The sequence below is a fragment of the Microchirus variegatus genome, assembly GCF_963457635.1.
Source record: "Microchirus variegatus genome assembly, chromosome: 18".
NCBI classification, from domain to species: domain Eukaryota; kingdom Metazoa; phylum Chordata; class Actinopteri; order Pleuronectiformes; family Soleidae; genus Microchirus; species Microchirus variegatus.
In genome coordinates, this window is record NC_139819.1 from 16,971,271 (window position 1) to 16,990,034 (window position 18,764).

Here is an 18,764-nt window from a genome sequence, read left to right on the forward strand (position 1 = left end):
TAAGTTTATATAGTTTTTAAAAGCTATTTACAGTATTTTATTGTTCTTTACATTTATATTTTCACATACTTTTTAATTACAAGGTTTTTCCATGTTATTTCATTCATTTTGAAAAGAAAAAGAAATATTTTGAACTCATACATGTTTCATTGGTGTCAGATTTTGAAAAGCTATTTACAGTCTTTTATTGTTCTTTACATTTATATTTTCACATACATTTTAATAACAATGTTTTTCCATGTTATTTCATTCATATTGAAAAAATATATATATATTTTGAACTCATACATTTTTCATTGGTGTCAGATTATTTGTAACATAATGGTGATGAACACTGGTTGGAAGGGCCCCCTGGGAATTTTTGCTTAGGGCCCCTAACAGGCTCCAGAATCGCCTCTGCCCCAGTGCCTGGTCTGGAGACAGAAAGCTGAGTTGAAGTGAAGACTGTGCTTTAAATAATAGCCCATTCATCAGTGCTAATTTGCTAGGCTAATGTTAATGTCAACAAGCTTAATGGGGAGATTTGCCAGGCAAATTAGCACTGATAAATGAGCAAACATGAAGCATTGTGGTCAATCACAGAGCCAAGCGTGTTTTCATACCGTACCCCAGCAATAAGAAGCATCTGTTCCTAATGAGTGTTTCATTCATGCTCAACAAGAAAACTGCCCCTCACGGCCAATAAAGCAGTGATAACAAACAGAGGTAGAACCAGGGCATGCATGTAATTAATGTTATGATAATAATAGTCATAAAAAAGCTGAAGAAAAAAGTGCAGTAGGGGAAAGTGAGTCACAGTGGAGGAGATTGAAAAGCTAATTAGAAAATCTGACCCTGATCACATTTCAGTGAACATGTGTTACATCCTTAAAAGAACTAACTGAAAGCATACTAGATAGCCTGGTATTCAGTAAGACACGGCCGAGGCATCAATAACCACTTACACATAGTGAAATGTGAAAGGCTTCCAGGCATTCTTCAATTCCTCCATTAATAATTAACTGAATCATTAAAGTTTCAGGCTCTTAGGTGATGCTCTTATCCAGACTGACTCAAGAACAAGCCCAGAGGTGGAGTAACCGATCACAGCATAACAAGAGACCAATAGATTTCACGGGTCAGCGCAACCTCAACGGCGACCTGCGACACAACCCTCATGCCACCTTTCTAAGGTCAAGTAACAATGCTAGGAACACCATCCAGAGATTGTTTGCCTCCAGTGACCAACAGTCTCAATCTACTCTACCGTTAAAAAGTTTGGTGTCGATTAAAAATTTCCTTATTTTTGAAGGAAAGGCACATTTTCTCAATGAATATAACATTAAATGAATCAGAATCGTCTGGTTTTTAATGGAATATGTACATAAGTGTATAGAGGTGTTAGCTAATCGTGTCAGAAGGCTATTGGATGATTTGAAAACCCTTCAAAACCATTGTGCAATGACGTTAGCACAGCTGAAAACAGTTTTGCTGGTTCTCTGATGAAAGCATAATTATTATTTTGAATAAAAATCATTATTTCTAATCTTGTCAATGTCTTGACTATATTTTCTATTAATTTTGCAACTCTTTTGATGAATAAATGTCTGACTTTTAATGGAAAACACAAAACAACTGTATAGGTGATCCCAAACTTTTGAACAGTAATGTAAATAATTTTTTCATAGAAAAGTTCCAAAATATGTTTTCTGAGGCCATAATGATCTTCGATTTGATCTGCATGGGTGCTAAATGCTAAAATATTTTTTTTTCAAGAAGCTCTAGCTCTATAATCGACAACCTTTTGAACTTGTCATTATGATGCTAAAATTGATTGCATAGTGTAATAGTGACAGAACAATGACATCATCAATGCCTTGACTTCACTATGTTTATTGTCTTGCACACATGGGGAAGCAATTTCACAGAATTTTTTTTATTTTTTTTTAAATGTATTTATTTTTATTTAACCAGGTGAAAGACCCATTGAGATCAACATCTTACAAGGGTGACCTTGCCAAGAGGTCAGAAGCACATATCTTAATAAATATCACAAATAATCGAAACAGATTACAGATTAGAGTTCAGTTTGGAGAGAGGGGGCAGCAAAACTGAACGCTCTTTTTCCCAGTTCAGTCTGAACATGTGTAGCAGAAGTCAAATGAATGAATGGAAAAACACGAAACAGTGCCATGGTTGTCAACTGCATGGAGGGAAAAAAAAAAAAAAAAGGAAAGAAAAAAACGATGTGTCTGTGAAGGATTTATGATTTTATGTTTAAACTTCCACCAAACTGCATCTAATCTATGGTGGTAAAGTGTCTGGAATAAAGAATAACGGCCTTATTTCTAGCTGGAGATTACACAGCTTAGAAACGTACTCGAACACATCAGCGGGCAGGTTTGAGAGGGACATCCTGGGCGCAGATTAGCAGAACATAAATGTTTCTTGGCTCTTCCGTTCAGGCAAACATGAGGCTCCACAACCAAGACACAGACAATACGTTTCTACAGGCTGTATTTTGTTGACTGTGCTGGACCTGAACTTTTTGCAACAGCAAACAAAAAAGACGCTGTTCACCAGCCGAGCTGGGAAACACGACAGCCATTCAATAGCTGAACTGCGACTGAAAGGGAAGGAGACAGTCACACTTGATCAAGCAAAAAAAATAGTCAAGAGTCACTTTTATCCCAGTAAGTGGTTTGGAGTTCAGACAATGTGAGGGAGTTCTCTATATTCTAATGGTCCACACCACACAGCATATTCAACATCTGCATTTAAATGCAATTTTACATTTTGAGCAAAAGCGCTACACATACTAGTTTTTGTTTGTCTTTTTTGTTTTCTTCCTCTGCTAATCTAGCCAGAGGGGCCCAGGTGGAGCCACTGTATTACCTCAGGGGAGGCCACCTGAGCGCAAGTGACATGTATTAAAGGGGACATATTATGCAAAATCAACTTTTTAATCATTTTTAAATGATTTAAAAATCCTTATAGTTTGGACTCTATCAGTTGGCAAACTGTGAAAAAAGATGACTCACTTATGTTTTTGTGGTCCTCCTCAGTCTAAGTACAGGAGATAAAACACACGATGTTGACTTCCGCACTCATTGGGACGTCACAATGCGCTAAATTCCTGGAATTTTTGTCTCACGGAGCTCCGCTTTGTCCGTAAAAAACACAAGAGTGCTGGCGAGGGCAACAGTATCTGAAAACCGGAAGCCCGCGAAAAGTTATATTCTTGGCCCCATAGTGCAGCACAGAGTCCGACACAAACTTCCAGCCTCAGAGAATTTTTCTGTCCAGTGGATACATGTTATATATGACGGAAATGTGCCTGCTAGAGCCTGCAAATGATCACTTTTCTAAATGCTAACTGCTGTTAGCTTCCAGTAGCCTCTGTGGCTGGTGTCATTTCCTGTCCCTTAAGTTTTGTTTTACTTTTTTTAAGGTGGACCTAAAGAGATACTACCAAACGGTGGTTGAACTGCTGTGGTGCTTCATCCTTATGGTATTTTGACTAAAGCTTGTCACAGACATGTTCATTAGGACACCAGGGAACTAGGTTCACTTGGAGAAATAGGGTATAATATGACCCCTTTAAAATATTGTGTTAGCCACCAAAGCATTTCTCTTCTCCAAGCAGTTTCCCTTCATACTTCTGTGACAAGATCAAACCTTTGCAGACTTTACAGTCACTGAATGGGCAGAACGTGTTGCTTCAAAAAGAGAAACTAATGTGAGCACCAACCTGAAAGCTGTTTTGCTGAGAGATACTGATCACAATAACAATTAGTATTATATATACTTTAACATAATGAAGAGAGGTTACATTTTATTCAAACAACATAAAATGTTTCAAGTGGACAATGTGTTTTCATGAGCCTGCGTTGGTTCTCAGGCAAAAAAAAAAAAAAAAAACATTATTTATGTCCGAGGGTAGAACTATGTAGGAGGGGATTTGTCTCTGTTTGTTAAAATATCAACTTTTCTCCCGTTAGCTTGTTAAAATGAAAACAAACTTATCCACAAACTCCCTTTTCAGGACTCCTGGGGTAACTTAGGCATAAATGCTCAAACACAGAAAGAAACACATACAGCACTTGGTTTAAAATGTGCTTGTCCTAGCAAGTGGTGCATCCCTTGTGCAGAAGAAGGCAAGAGCAGTGTGGAGGAGCTAAATGGGTCTCTTCGATCCAGCAAGTAGGAGTGCCAAGAGGCTGAAACTAAACACAATAAACAGACATTTTCCTATCCTTAAAAGCAGCGTCTGCAGAACGAGACTCAAAAAAGAGATGAAGGCGTGTGAAAGAAAAGCAGAAAAGCAACAACTGAGTGTCAGCAGTCAAAAGAACAAAGGGGACATTTATTTGGAGACCCTGCATGTGTGTGCGCCCAACTGTGCATGTCCAAAGGATCATTTTTTAAAATCAGTAACAGAGTTCAAAAAGCAGAAAAAATTAAAATGCAATACAAGCCTATACTCAAAGACATATTAATTATAATTTCAGTGATTATGTCAGTCATCGTGCTCGAGAGACAGACAAAATAGACAACCCCCACTCCATCCCCCTGAATCTGTTCCTCTCACTCTCTCTTAATTTCCTCCTCTTCCCCTGCTTCTACTTCTATTTTTCCTCACCCTCACACGCATGCAGAGACCAGAAACACAAACACCGGCGCTATCCTGAGCTTGATGGCTGTCACCTTTGTGTACTCAGCCTCTTTCGGGAGCCAGCAATGCAAATAACACCGTCATGAATATTCATGACTGATTTGAGATGGAAAGAGAGAGCAAGACAGAGAGAAAACAGGAGAACAAGGGAGAATGGGAGGCAGTGACGGGGAAATTGAAGGGTCCCGGGGATAGAAAGTCAAAGAAGAGCGCTGCAGACAGCATGATACTACAGACTGGATTACGGGAATAAACAGTACTGACTGACTGTGTGGTTTAAAGAGAGAAACAGGGTCGGGTTGATGTGCACAGCATGGATTTGTTCAGCCCTAAAGTTTGTCACACTTTGGTTGTGATTGGTTTCATGGCCTTACTGAGTGAAAGTGAAAGAAAAAGAAGGGTGGTCTATGTTGCTTTGATGACAATGCCTTGAAAAAACATGGACAAACATTTATTGACCATCCAAGGTTATCATAGTTTGTGATTTTTTGACTTGTTTGTTCGTAAAATTAGTTAGTTTACCTGCATTTAAAGCAGCCAGACTGTCATAAGAACTGTGATCTGCTCTGTCTTTTTGAGTATATCATACACCACAAATTGTTACTCCCTCCTAGCAGAATCCCACCATGAAGCATAATGTGCATATAGAGTAGAAAAGAAGCAAATAGAAAACCTTCATTGCTATTTTCAGCAGTTAGCTGCAGGCCGCTGGACTTACTTAAGTTAAGTTTGAAGATGTCTCACCTCTTTCCTTCTTCAATTCTGACTAACTGGTTGAAAAATCCAGGTATTTATGGCCTCTGAAGGCTGGAAATCTGTTTAGAGAGTCATTAAGTTGAACAATGCAAATCGTTCACACCTTGTTAGGGTCACCTGAGAGTGTGCTACCGTGTGAGTGCTGGAATTGTTGTCTTTGTTAATCGGTGTGTGACTCTTGATCCTTTTAGGAAGCGTGCTCAGGACAGCATTGTAAAGGCCCAGGTGTACTTCCACGCACGGACCCAACGTGAATCTTGCGCATGACGTGATTTGCGTCATCAATGCAACGTGCAGGCTGCACTTGCAGCCCAGATTTTGGAATTTTGGAGCGTGTTTTCTTCCTCTAAAAAAACATTTGACAATAGAAGAAGTAGTCGCCAAGGATTGTCATCCGAGCTTCGACCTGGCGACCCACCCGATGGACCTTTCAGCTGATGAGCCACTCAAACCAGACATGTCCGAGGGAGCTGTAGCATCGTTCTCTTCTTCTGTGGTAGCAGTGCATCCTATTTCCTGCTTCCGGACTTGTACCGCCACCTGATGGTGTCTACAGGACCCTGACGCACAAGGATAACGGGGTCTGCGATATGCGACACACAATGTGACACACACTTCGCCGCGGAAGTATACCAGGGGACAATAGTTGGTGTCTTAGTCCACCATCTTTGTTGAGTGATGGTAGATGACTTCATTCACTCCTCTTTAAAACCACATGTCTTCCCTGGCAAGAATGCAAACATTGTCATTATCAAAAGACCGTCCCTTGTCCTCAAATGCAGGTGGACAGCAGAGACTTGCCCAGATGAGCTGGCTGTCTGTGCTGTGCCATTTCATTGCACTGCATAAACCACAATACAGTTTACGTCTTGGAATTTTGCAAATTCAGGAAAACAAGCAGTATAGGGAATACCATTGGTGTTCCGTCTGTTGCTGTTTTGTCCTTGTCAGATGTTCTCCTTTCGGAGGTTTTGATGAAGGCCCAGGGGTAGCCACAGGTTTTAAGTGTTCCTGTTCCTTTTCCTTTCTTTCCTTTGTTGTAGGTATGTTGGTGGCCCAGTGGTGCAAAGTTGTTTTGATGCCAATTTTGTGCTCCAGTGGGTGGTGAGAGGTGAGCAGCAGATTTTGGTCTGTGTGGGTAGGTTTCCTGTGTAGTTTAATATCGAGGCTTCCGTCTCGCAGACAGTGCAGTGCACACAGTCCCAGCAGGCTGCTGCCTTTGAGATCCTCACAGATGAATTTGATGTTCTGTCAAAGATTCCAGCTCCTGCTCTTGACCCCTGTGTCGACCATGTATCTGAACCAGTGGTTAAGTACAGTCCCCAGTATATCACATAGTGGCCATAGTGGCTGCCTGAATAAACGGTCATTACATTGAAAGTGGTCAAGCAGAGAGCAAATTTGGTCTGTGGTGAGGTTGGTTCTGTAAGAGCAGGTGGTCTTCCATGATTAATTCAAACTTAACAAAAAAATGTCCATACCAATCAAGGAAATAACAATGAAGATGACACACTGCCACCCAGAGCTGTAGATATTTTCCACCAGAAAAAGTCTATCCTTCCATCTCATGGCAAAACACCTTTCATTCAGCCCTTTGAAAGCACCTTAAAGCTGTTGATGAGTGGCTTTGAGACTGATGATAGTAGACAGAAAAAAATCACACCAATTAACCAGATCAAGGTCTAATGTTGTAGGTCTCTTTTGGTCTTTCTAAACCTACAGAGTCAGAAAAAAAGAGACCTTTCGAGAAGGTTTCATGATTAATGTGCAAAGTTAGATTTTATACAAACTGGAAATGTTTTCTTTTACACTGACTTTCAGTGACTAAACCCCATATAACACTGCACAGTTGTCAAGGCGGTTTACTGCCAGAGTTTCATTCCTCTCTCAGAGCCATTTGCCTCAATGTTAACATAGTAAATATTACTTAATACAGCTCTCAGGTGTACAAGGCCACTTTCAGCACTAAGTTATGTGAGAAAGTTTTTTATATCAGGTGGCTCACAAAGAAAAGTGTTGTTGTATCCTATGTATATGTACATCGACATAACTTAAATAACACGGCCTCCCACTTAGTCCATATTCAGTCCACTTCTCATTATGCCGCAGTTCCTTTATTCCGGATTATATAATTGAACGGATAATTCGGATACCAGTCCCTTCTGTACCAAATGTTCTTTGATCAATTTCAAATACACCAACCATATATAACTTACTCATCAATGTGAAGCAAGTGGAAACGTTATGAGAATACTGGAGCTGTGATGGAGACACCATGCCAGAGAGATGTATGCAAGCAGTGTCCAGTGCTTTTTCATAATCAGAGACAGAGAAGAGACAAGGAGAGCGATCCAGAGAACAATAAAGTTTTTCTTTAGAAAATATGACAAGTAGAAACAGGGACAAAGGAAGGGATAAAGGAAAACAATGGCAAAAGACACTGCCCAGAGGGAAACTAAGGCAGGAAGACACGGTCTTGGATGCACACGTTAAACAGAATATACTTATTTCTGCAGAAATCGGTGTTTCAATTTCAAAAAGTGATAGGAACACAGACACAAATCATCCACATTTCCTCTGATCTTTCTCTGATTCGAGCACATAATCATGGGGTGCATTCGCAACAGGGTGTGAATGCACATCTGAACTCTGATCCACACAAAAGAAGCCAACTATCTTCCCCCAAACTCAGACCAGCTGAATGTTGCAACCCCCAGTCGTACCGAGTCAATGACCATGGTTGAACAGTGAGTTTGTGATGTCTGATAAACCTACAGCATCTGGTTTAGCATAATATATTAGTAATATGGTATCTTTCGCATCAAGGTTCATCATTTTGTTGATTTTGAGACTGACTCTTTCCCATTGTTAGCAAAAGAGATTGTTTTTCTCCCAGTTGAGTCGTTTTTTGATGTCATGACCAGGCTGTAAGCCAAAACAACAAGGCCGAAGCCTGAAACACAAAGCACAATACATGAAAACACTATGGACACCAGTGACAATGTTACATTGGTTACACGTTTACAGCTTTCACTTGAGTCCCTCTTTCAAACTCAGCAGGGACTGTATGAATTTAGCTGCTTGAATGACGCATGTCTACTCTGCCAAAATAAAGTGGTGAAAGAGGAAAATACAGCGTTCAACCAGGTTCACTCTCAGGAGTGACTGCTGATTGCATCTATTCACTGTACTGCAGACTAAAGCTAGATGTTACTGGGTATTTGGACGAGGAGAAAACGGGGCTAGAAAAAACTAACTAAGAAAAATCTAGAAATATGGAAAATGGGTCATAACCTTCTCTGTTTCAGATGAAACAAACAAACAAAAAAGCACGAAAAAAAGGCAAGTAACAGTAAAAAAATAATGACAGTAAAATAATTAAAAGGGACATATGATGCAAAATCAACTTTTTAATTATTTAAATCCTTATATTTGGGACTCTGGAGGACCTATCAGTCGGCAAAGTGTGAAAAAAGCACAGAGGATTTTTCTGTCCAGTGGATACATGTTATGTATGACGGCAATGTGCCTGCTAGAGCCTAAAAATTATCACTTTTCCAAATGCTAACTCCTTTTAGCTCCCAGTAGCCTCTGTTGCTGATGTCATTTTCTGTCCCTTAAGTTTCATTTTACTTTTTTTTTAAGGTGGACCTAAAGAGATACTACCAAACAGAGCGTTCTGAACAGGGCTGTTTTGGCAGGGTGATTGAACTGCTGTGGTGCTTCATCCTTATGGTATTTTGACCAAAGCATGTCACAGACATGTTCATTAGGACACCAGGGAACTAGATTAACTTGGAGAAATAGGGTATAATATGACCCCTTTAAAGAAAACCAAAAACAACTCAACCAGAAATGCTCACTTTGTGAATGTAAAGTATGTGTTCGTCACATGTGGGTTTTTCTTTGACACGTCAAAGGGATTGGATTCAATTCAGCCAGAAGAAATTAATTTAAGTTTCTTTTTTATCATTTGTGCTTTTTTGGAGGCTGCATGAAATGTGTCTGTGAGTCAGAGAGAGGCCCTGACACACAAATGGAACCAAGAACGATAACAATACCATCATCTGAGGAGAGGGATGTGTGATTAAGTATACGGCATATACAGACGCATAGATTATCAATGCAAAAACACATATAAAAATCATTTGCCATGTGTTTACTTGGGGACACAGATACTCCCCTGTAGTCACACGGAGTCACAAAAACAATCAATTCTGACTCCTTGCTGGCAAAAGGGCATATGAGGTGAAATCGATGGTGGAGCTTTGTGACATAAAGGCATCCTGGGTATTCTCTCTCTCTTTAAGCACACACACACACACACACACACACACACACAGAGGAGGGAGGGATGTGTTATGTGTTTGTTCAGATGCCACTGAAAAGAACTCGCTGGTCCTTAGAAGTACATTTCCCCTCTGATCCTAAGAAAAATCCACTAATCCCAGCACACACACACACACACACACACACACACACACACACACACACACACACACACACACACACACACACACACACACACACACAGGATGAATAACTGGGACAATGCATTTCATCACCACACACATTCAAAAACCAAATACAAATGACTATAATAACACAAGTTACATAAAACAGACAATGTGAGATACAATAAGATGAAAAGAGAGAGAACAGAAACAGAGAGAGAGAAAAAAGCGTGTTTATCTTTTGATAATTGCTGTCTGTTTCTCTTTATCTACAACCCCCCCCCACCACCACCACCACCACACACACATTAACACACACCCCGCATTTATCCCCTCATCAGTAATCATCGCACTAATTAACTATCCCAACAACGATAACACACAGTTCAAGATGGCGGCCTTTTAATGAGGGAGATACTAATCACTTTGACCCTCCGTCTGTCAACATTCCCACTGCTGAAAAGCATTCAAGTGCTGAACAAGCACATGGATTAAAGCATTAAACTTATACACAGGGCACCATTGCAACATCTGGAATTCCTCATTTATGTACACTTGTCTGTTTGCCCTTAAGTCATTGTCATCTAGAGCTTCAGTACATCCCTATATAAAGAATATGAAAAAAAAAAACTATTCTAATCAAAACTATTCAAACTTCCCCTCAAACCAAACACAAGTCATAAAAGCAATTTGATTGTATTTATTTTTCTCTTTGGCAGACACATGCTGTATTCTTATCTGGCAGACTGGATGAGCTTGCAATTAGTCACAGGTTGAACCCAATGGTAGCATTTTACCTGAACAGAGAGAACGAAAATAGATTTAAAACAAAATTCAATTAAGGACAAAGGATGTGCAGTTTTGTTTGGCAACTCACTTTGGAAACATAACAGCACACGTCTGCTGTATGGAAAAAAAACCTCTTTGGTCCTTTATATTTCATTTGAAAAAAAAAAGCATATTCTCCACTATCTCACATGGCATTGAAAACGCAACATCTAGAAGAGTTGAGTTTTATGGCCTGAAAACAAAATAATGCCCAGTCTTTTCTCTGCTGTTTAAATTCATAAAAAGTGTCATGCTCCCCTCTTGACTTCAGAAACCAGTGTCAAAAACCAATTACTGGCCCACACAGCACATCTCACATCTGTTGTGTTAGGCCCATTATGGTTAACTGTCTATCCATACTGTGTGACATTGTCCGTGTCCCTCCATCTCCTCAACAGTTTATCATAATCGCATCACCTCACTGTGATGGAGCACACTTATGTCTTATTACATGTCAAACACACACACACACATATCCAATCACGTACATGAATGGGATCCTTTTAAGCCTTATTACATGTCTCAGTGTGCTCCTTACATAGGAGATTATCCATGGGAGTGTATGCTTGGACAGAGGGCAAAAGCTACAGGTACACACAAGACACACACACACACACAGAGAGAGAGAGAGAGAGAGAGAGAGAGAGAGAGAGAGAGAGAGAGAGAGAGAGAGAGAGAGAGAGAGAGAGAGAGAAAATGTTAATGGGACATTTTTTTTTTTTTTCAATGGACACACGGGACCGTGCATAAAAATAAATCAGGACAGAGAAAGACATACAGAGTTTGTTCATACACACACAGCAGGGTTGTTGTACAGTGAAGACAGAGACAAAGTGTCTGCAGGCAGAAACAAAGAGGCCACCTCAACACCTCTGAGTGTGTGTGTGCCTGTCAGAAGGTGGTGGGACAGAGTGCAGTGGAGTCGAACCACTTGTTCTTTTCTGAGTTGTCCTCACACAACCTCAAGCCAAATTGTGTACTGTTGATATTTCTCTTTCAACAAATATGAAAGAAACAAAAAAAACAAATAATAATTACACAATTCAAACCCTTTCTGGTGCATTTAGTGCGTGTCTTTTAAATGTCAATTCACTACCTCTGCTCCTGCCTCTTCCCTTGTATTTCAAATATCCTGTCAGAATCAAAGCAGATGGAAGTGAATTGCTGCCACATAGATGTCCACTCATTGCATATGGAAAAATGTAATATATGCTATGTTTTATGCCATGATACTATTGCTATGCAATGTTCTGTGATAATATTTACAACTTATTTATTCTCAGTTTGCCTTAGCCATATTATTTACTCTCCTATCATTTTACAACCAGACACACCCTCCTGCCAAACACTATCCCCAACTTTTCAAATTAATTTTATCTATATCATATATATCATATATATTTATTTCGATTGACCTGTTTTGAAGTGTATAGCTTGACTGTAACCCCATGTGTTACTTGAACCCTTATTTTGCTGAAAGCTCATGTGCATAACTTTTAAATATAAACAAATGTGGCCCGCCACGGCTAGAAAGAGCGCAGGTCGGCCCAGCGCAAAACGAGTAAAACGTCAAAATGAGGGATTTACATTTTTCAAAATTCTTCAAGTTGAAGTTACGAAGAAGCCACTACATGCTTCAAATCACAGTATTATGTGTCTTGAAACCATAAACTTTGTATTTGAATTGGGTTGGTTGATCGCTGTGAATCGATTCCTAGTTAGGGTGTGGTAAGCTTACATTCCAGAGCTTTTGTTGTTTTTCGGCCAATCAGCTGACGGTCACGGAAAAAAGTATGGCTACTTAATATGCACAGAGTGAGACAGCAGCTGCAGCGCGTGTGTGTGTGGGTGTGTGTTCACCGTTGAATGAAGATGTACAAGGAAAAACCGCAGAAGAACTAAACTGTGGCTGTACTTCTTAACAAAGAACGACACAGATCTCACTTCTGCTATGTGAGTGACCTCCTTAGCATTTTAAGGTAGCACTCTTTATGCTAACATGTTAGCATAAACGTTAGCAGACTTCATCGTCACAAAAACAACAAACAGATAGATTATTCAGAGGCCGAAAGGGGTGAGTTTTCATTATTAACATCTTTAATCTACATAACGTTAGTGTTCAGTCACATACAGGGATTAAAATACATTTTGTTTTTTAATAATCCACTGTGCGTTTCAGAACGTTATGTGGCTGCAATTTTATTCACTAGCTCCAGGGCCGGCACAAACGTGCTGATGTGCTTGAATCATGTGTGAATGACACAGTTTTGTATGAAGTATTGACTGTGATGCTAATGATTTAGCAACTAGCTGAGAGTTAGCACATCATCAGCTCATTCAGTAACAGACTGATCCATCCACACTACACCACAGAGCCACTTCAGTGTATTTCATTAGTGCCTGCAGGTTGATCCTTTTCTCTTAAGTATATATAGTATATTTTGTGTTTAATTTTTATGAAACAACAAAAACAGATGATGGAAATATGACTACAGGAGTGTAAGGACAAGAAATGAAATGATAATAAACCAAATAAGCCCTTCCTATATATTTTTTAAAGTTATTTCATTTCAAATCTTAAGAGGTTATTATGTCCAGTTTTTTAATGCATTGTATATGTATTGTTATGTGTAGCAGTGTAGCTCACAACAATAATATATGTGCTCATACAGAGAGGTGTGCTTTCACTGACAGCTTAGACCGGGAGGGGTTAAAATTCTCCCTAAAGCAGTTTGAGGAATGCCTACATTCAAATGGCCATATCTTCTTCAAATATCATCTGATTTACATGTGTTAGACATTGTTGGAAATCTTAGACACTTTTAGGGAGCTTTCACACCAACAGCAGTTGGTGCGCACCAAACGATCCTTTTGAACCAAAAACTCTCGTTCATTTCGTTTTCGTTGGTGTGAAAGCATCAATTGCACTCGGGTCTGCACCAAATCAAGCGTGCCGAGACCGATGATAGTCGTAATGCTTTATACAATAATACAATAATAATACTGTAAATAATGTAGGCACACTGGGGGCTGGTGAAAGGTGGTCTCAGTCCGCTTGACTCTGCACCAAATGTCAGACTCTGGTGCGGTCCCTCTGGTGAGAACGCGAACTCAGGTCCAAATCTTATTCTGCAGTAAATGCCATGGACATAGCCTACCTTGTAGGTCTTTGGAGCAATCTTCGTCTAATAGTTAGCACGACCCCATTCATGAAAATAGCACGTCTCCTCTGCCTGAAATGACGCGCTATACATCTTCGCCGACTCCAGTGCATCAGCAGATTGTTCTCCAGACGCAGCCGCAACTCATTCTCAAATTAGATATTTTGCCATAAATGGCCAATACAGAGAATATAATAAACGGAGATCAGAGCAAGTAGCAATGTGCGAACGTGTTGCTCCATAGTGAGTCAAAAGTGCCGCTTTTCTACTGGAAGATATATACACATTGATGAAACGTCAATCGGGCCAATTTTGGTTCGTTTGCTGGTGTGAAAGCTGGAGTCATATGTTACATAATAACAATTGTATTGCCTGGTTCGGATCAAATAATCGAACTAGTGGTGTGAAAGCACCCTTAGAATACTTGTGACAGGTTTTGCCATGGCTGGCCACAACTGTCCACGACTTACAAACCACTGTCAAATGAGTTCAAACAATACTGATTAAGCCTATTAGCCCTTAAGAGATTTGCTCTCTTAAGCCAGGTTTACACACGTCATGATCTTTCACCAAGAGCAACTGGACTGTATTTTTGAATCACAAAAAAACAAATGAAAGAAGTGACAAAAATGGCTTAATTTTTTTCAAAAGGTGTCTAAAGGTGGACCTCTGTTTTTATTTTACCAGTGTTCTCTATGATCTGTCATGTTTATTGATGCTATATTGTTTTTCTTCTCTTCTTCCTCTGCTTATAACTGCGGAGTATGAACTAGGTTGTACCAAATACTGCTTTCACGCTGACTCTACATATTGAAATAGAGACATCTGCCGGCCAACAAAGTTTTATTTTTGTTGCAAAGAAAACGTCAATCTACACACGAGTGGTTGTAGCTGAAGAAATAGTCAGAGCATGGCGAGAGCTAAATTGTATACCTAAGGAACACCCCTTTCACATTTGTCTGTTGAAGGGGTCTGCCCCTCCAGGCTGTGCTTTCACACGCCTTTCTCTACTGCAGGTAGACGTGTCCTGCAGGATGTTGTAGTTAGTTGCAAGTTGAGTCTAGACATCCTAATTTGAATACACAAAATTATCTGGTCTCTTGTGTTAGGAAAGGATCTAGCTCTGAGAAAAAGAAATTGAATTTGCCATTACAATGCAGAAATATTTTTGGACTGGAAGCCTTTTGTTCACATTTCATAAACCATAGCAAAAGAGGTGGCAAAGATATATAAGCTATAGTGACTGTGATCTGCACAGAAGTCCAATAACGTGCACCATTCTATAGAGATGTGGGGGTGCACCTTACTGCCACATGAACAATATGCAGTATATACTTAGAACTGTCCAAATAAGAGACATGCTAATGTCAGGCAGGAGCAGCCTCAGTTCTTACGCCTTTTCTTTCATTTACCTGTCTCTCCAAACTTGAGTCTCCATAACTCACTCCTTCCTTCTCCTGATTCTAATTCTCTGTGTTTTCTTCTCTCCTTAGATCAGTCATAAATATTAATGAGGTTGCTATTTGCACCGCTGGCGCCTGAATGAAACTCGGTATACAAAGGTGACAGCCATCAACCCCTGGAGGCAGTGGTGTTGAGAGATCAGAGAGCAAGGATAGGGAGGGAAGGGACAAGTGGATATGACTGAAAGTAGAATCAAAAATAAATTCAAGAAAAACAGAAAGGACACAAACGTGAAAGGACACAGAAAGAGAACACAGAACTGAATTATGAAAGTTCTTACCTCAGTGTAAACTGCTGTGTGGATGATTCTGTCCTCATGTAGATGCCAAATGCCACTGTCTTGCCAAGCCGAACAGGGCTGGGTGGAACCAGGACCTCCACATTTTCATCCAGTCTCAGTCTTTCTCCTTTGGCAGAAACCATGCCCATTGTCATCACCACAGAACCAGCCTTGAGCATATCCTGAAGACCCCCATCCGGTGGGGGGCTCCACTGACCCCCAGGGCCCATACCTAGCCCTCCAAGAGGCCCAATGTTTGCACTTTGAGCTCTCCATGGCTCGTTCACAATGTAGGGACACTCTTCACCAGCCCCTTCTACTGGTATGACTGAGTAATACACATCCACTGATGGAAGAGTCACTTCAGGAAGTCGTTTTCTCACTTGCAGTGGTATAAACCAAGCTGGGGGAATCTCCAGACGAACAACGCAGATGCCAGATGGTCCCACGAGTCGGCAGCCAGCCGAGGGTGCTGCTTCATTGGTGTCCCGGACGGCCACGGCTCTGACACATGGCAGAAGGGATGGAGGAGGTGGGTCAGGCTCATCCCAGCGTCGCCCTACTAAATAAAACAGCACCTGAGAACAAAACAAACAGGTATAATGTCATACATTTTCACATGTAGCCCACGGCTAGATTTTTTAATCTATATTAATCATGAAGTGCAATACTCTGCTCTATAGTCCATGCTGACTGCTGTGTGGACCACCTGCACGGAGACATAGAAGCTCACTCACACTAAAGACATTATTTCCAGCACAAAAAGAGATTTTTGTCACTTAAAAAACAAACAAACACTTGCTGAAGTCCATGATATCTAATGAATATGTATGCCTCTCACTGTTGAACAGCCTATTTCCACTGGAAACAAAAGCTTTGTACACCGCTAACTCTCCTGCATCAAACTTCCTGAAAGAAATCAGCATTTTAAGCTCACAGGGACACAGGGGCTCCTCATCTAATGCTGTTTTATTTTAGGTTAAGTCCCAAAATAACATGTTTAGTAGAGAGAGTGAGCAGTTTACGAAGCAAAGCAACGTTTGTTTCCCAGTCAAAAAAGCAAGATAAAGCATATTAAGCATCATAAGCCAGCATACACTTCAAGAGGTGAGCTTTTTGTTGTTGTCTTTTGTGTTGATAAAATATGTCTCCATTAGTGGCTTCATGAAGAGCCAGCATCAAACTCTGAACAAATCCTTTTAACAAGCTCAAAACAGGTAACAATCATCAATGGACACACAAACATGCTAAATTAATTGATGGAATCCATTCTTATAATGAACAGAACATGTTTGAACAGTAGGGTTGTAACGATACACAAACTCACGATTCAATTCGTATCACGATTTTTGACCAACATTTAAATATATAGCAACTTAATGTAACATTTAATAACAAATATTTTGGAACACTGTGAACAGATTTGAACATAAATAAATAAATAACCAAAGATTTCTCTCTTTTCTGTAACAAAATAATACTGTTGAAAAATACAAAGTAAATGATCAACCAGACTGGGATTTGTCCCCAGAGCATGCTGGGAAGTGTAGTTCTTCATTAGAAGCAGTTTTGTTCCAGTGGAAATAACTTGTTTTGATAAACAGCAAAGGTAAGACAACATTTCCACTTGTATTTCTTGAAAGTCAGTTGTTGCTCATATTTTGGGGCTGGATCTGTGAATCTTGTTCGTAGAGTGATAAAAATCTGTGAATTCTCCGCTGTTTACATAATCACACTGACGCTCCGGTGCCACTTTTCAATGTGTGCGCTGTAAAGGTTTTTTTTCCGCTCCAGCGGGTTTGATCCATCTGTGTTTTAACTGTGTTTGGTGAACATACAAATGGTTTATATGAGCTTTTAGCTGAGTTTCTGACCTTTCTGTGGGTATGCAGCATGTCTGTGTTTGTTAAAGTTAGACATGATTTTTATTACGCTTTTGTCGTTGCGTCTGACGCTGCCACCGGTAGCAGGGACATCAGTGAAGAAGAGATTAACGTAAACGTAACTGTAATTAATTAATCACAATTAAAGCGATAATCTGACACCCCTAATAAAAAATAAGTTTGGTAGCACTAACAGCTCATATCATGTGGCTGCCTGGAAAAATAACTGGGAGTTAGAAAGGGCATGTCGCGATTCTGTTTTCTCACATCGCGACACAGGTTCGTGGCTCTGAGTATCGCGATTTCGATTTCGATACGCATATCGTTACAGCCCTAATGAACAAGTATAAAAATAGTTTAAGGGCATATAAATAATGTGAAAAAGTTGATCGAACTAAAGAATTGAACTGAGGATACCTGTATCCAGGGTCGTGGTGACCCAACTTTTGGCACCACTACTTGAGCTTTGACCTTCCAGTTCAGAGTGACCTGGTTGGCAGTCAGTAGCACATGTGGTGGTGGACCCTGAAGCAGCTCCATTGGGATAGGCTGCTCAATGCTTAGGTTTCCATAACTGCAATTGACGCTGGGCAAGTTCTGCACGGCAGCAACGCCCAGTTCCAGCTGGTGGAGGAAGAAGGGCTCGGTCCTTGTGGACAGGCTGCTGTTTCGCATAACCTCCTGATTGGCTTCCCGCAGGAAGAAGGCAGAGTCTGCACCACTCAGCTGGCACTGGACAGGGAGGTAGGTGGGCAGCGATGATGAGAAACGGGGCTGTGAAGAGTCTGGCCCTCCTCCTGGTCCACCACCTGCTGCTCCTGCTCGACGGTCCGATACTGAGGGGAGATAAAGGAAAGCAGGACAGAAGAAGGAAAAAATATGGAAAAGAAGTTTAGCTGTGTTACAATTACTAAATTGTTCCTCTAATGAAGCTGATAACAAATACAACATCTGGTTGAAACATTGTCATCTTTAATGGAAGTCTCATTCAGCTTATCATCAATTAAAGTCAAGACAACAGTGTGTGAGTGTCAGACTCATTCAACTGTGAAATGCATTCAATCATATTCTAGACACACACACGTATAAACACAACACAATCTATCTGCTTTTGTAATAAATTCACACATATATCACAACCTGGTGACACAACACATGCCACACCGCGGTGGTGTTTCCTAACACTTCCCCCACACAGAGAAATGAGCATAAACACATTAGCCCTGAGTTGTGTATACAAGACCGATAGACTCAGCATCACAAAGAGTGCTGCATTTATGTGTC

General features: G+C 40.4%; 1 protein-coding gene across 1 annotated transcript in view; it reads right to left on the bottom strand.

Moving 5' to 3' along the window:
* The window catches only part of LOC310940473 (transmembrane protein 132D), a gene marked incomplete at both ends in the record, with an annotated part of 206,871 nt that extends 188,716 nt beyond the window's left edge, over positions 1 to 18,155 (bottom strand). The window contains 2 exons of the mRNA XM_083905450.1: positions 15,598 to 16,175; positions 17,898 to 18,155. Of these exons, the coding sequence (XP_083761576.1) occupies positions 15,598 to 16,175; positions 17,898 to 18,155 (836 nt within the window). The remainder of the gene's footprint in view (positions 1 to 15,597; positions 16,176 to 17,897) is intronic.
* Positions 18,156 to 18,764: the final 609 nt, after the last annotated feature.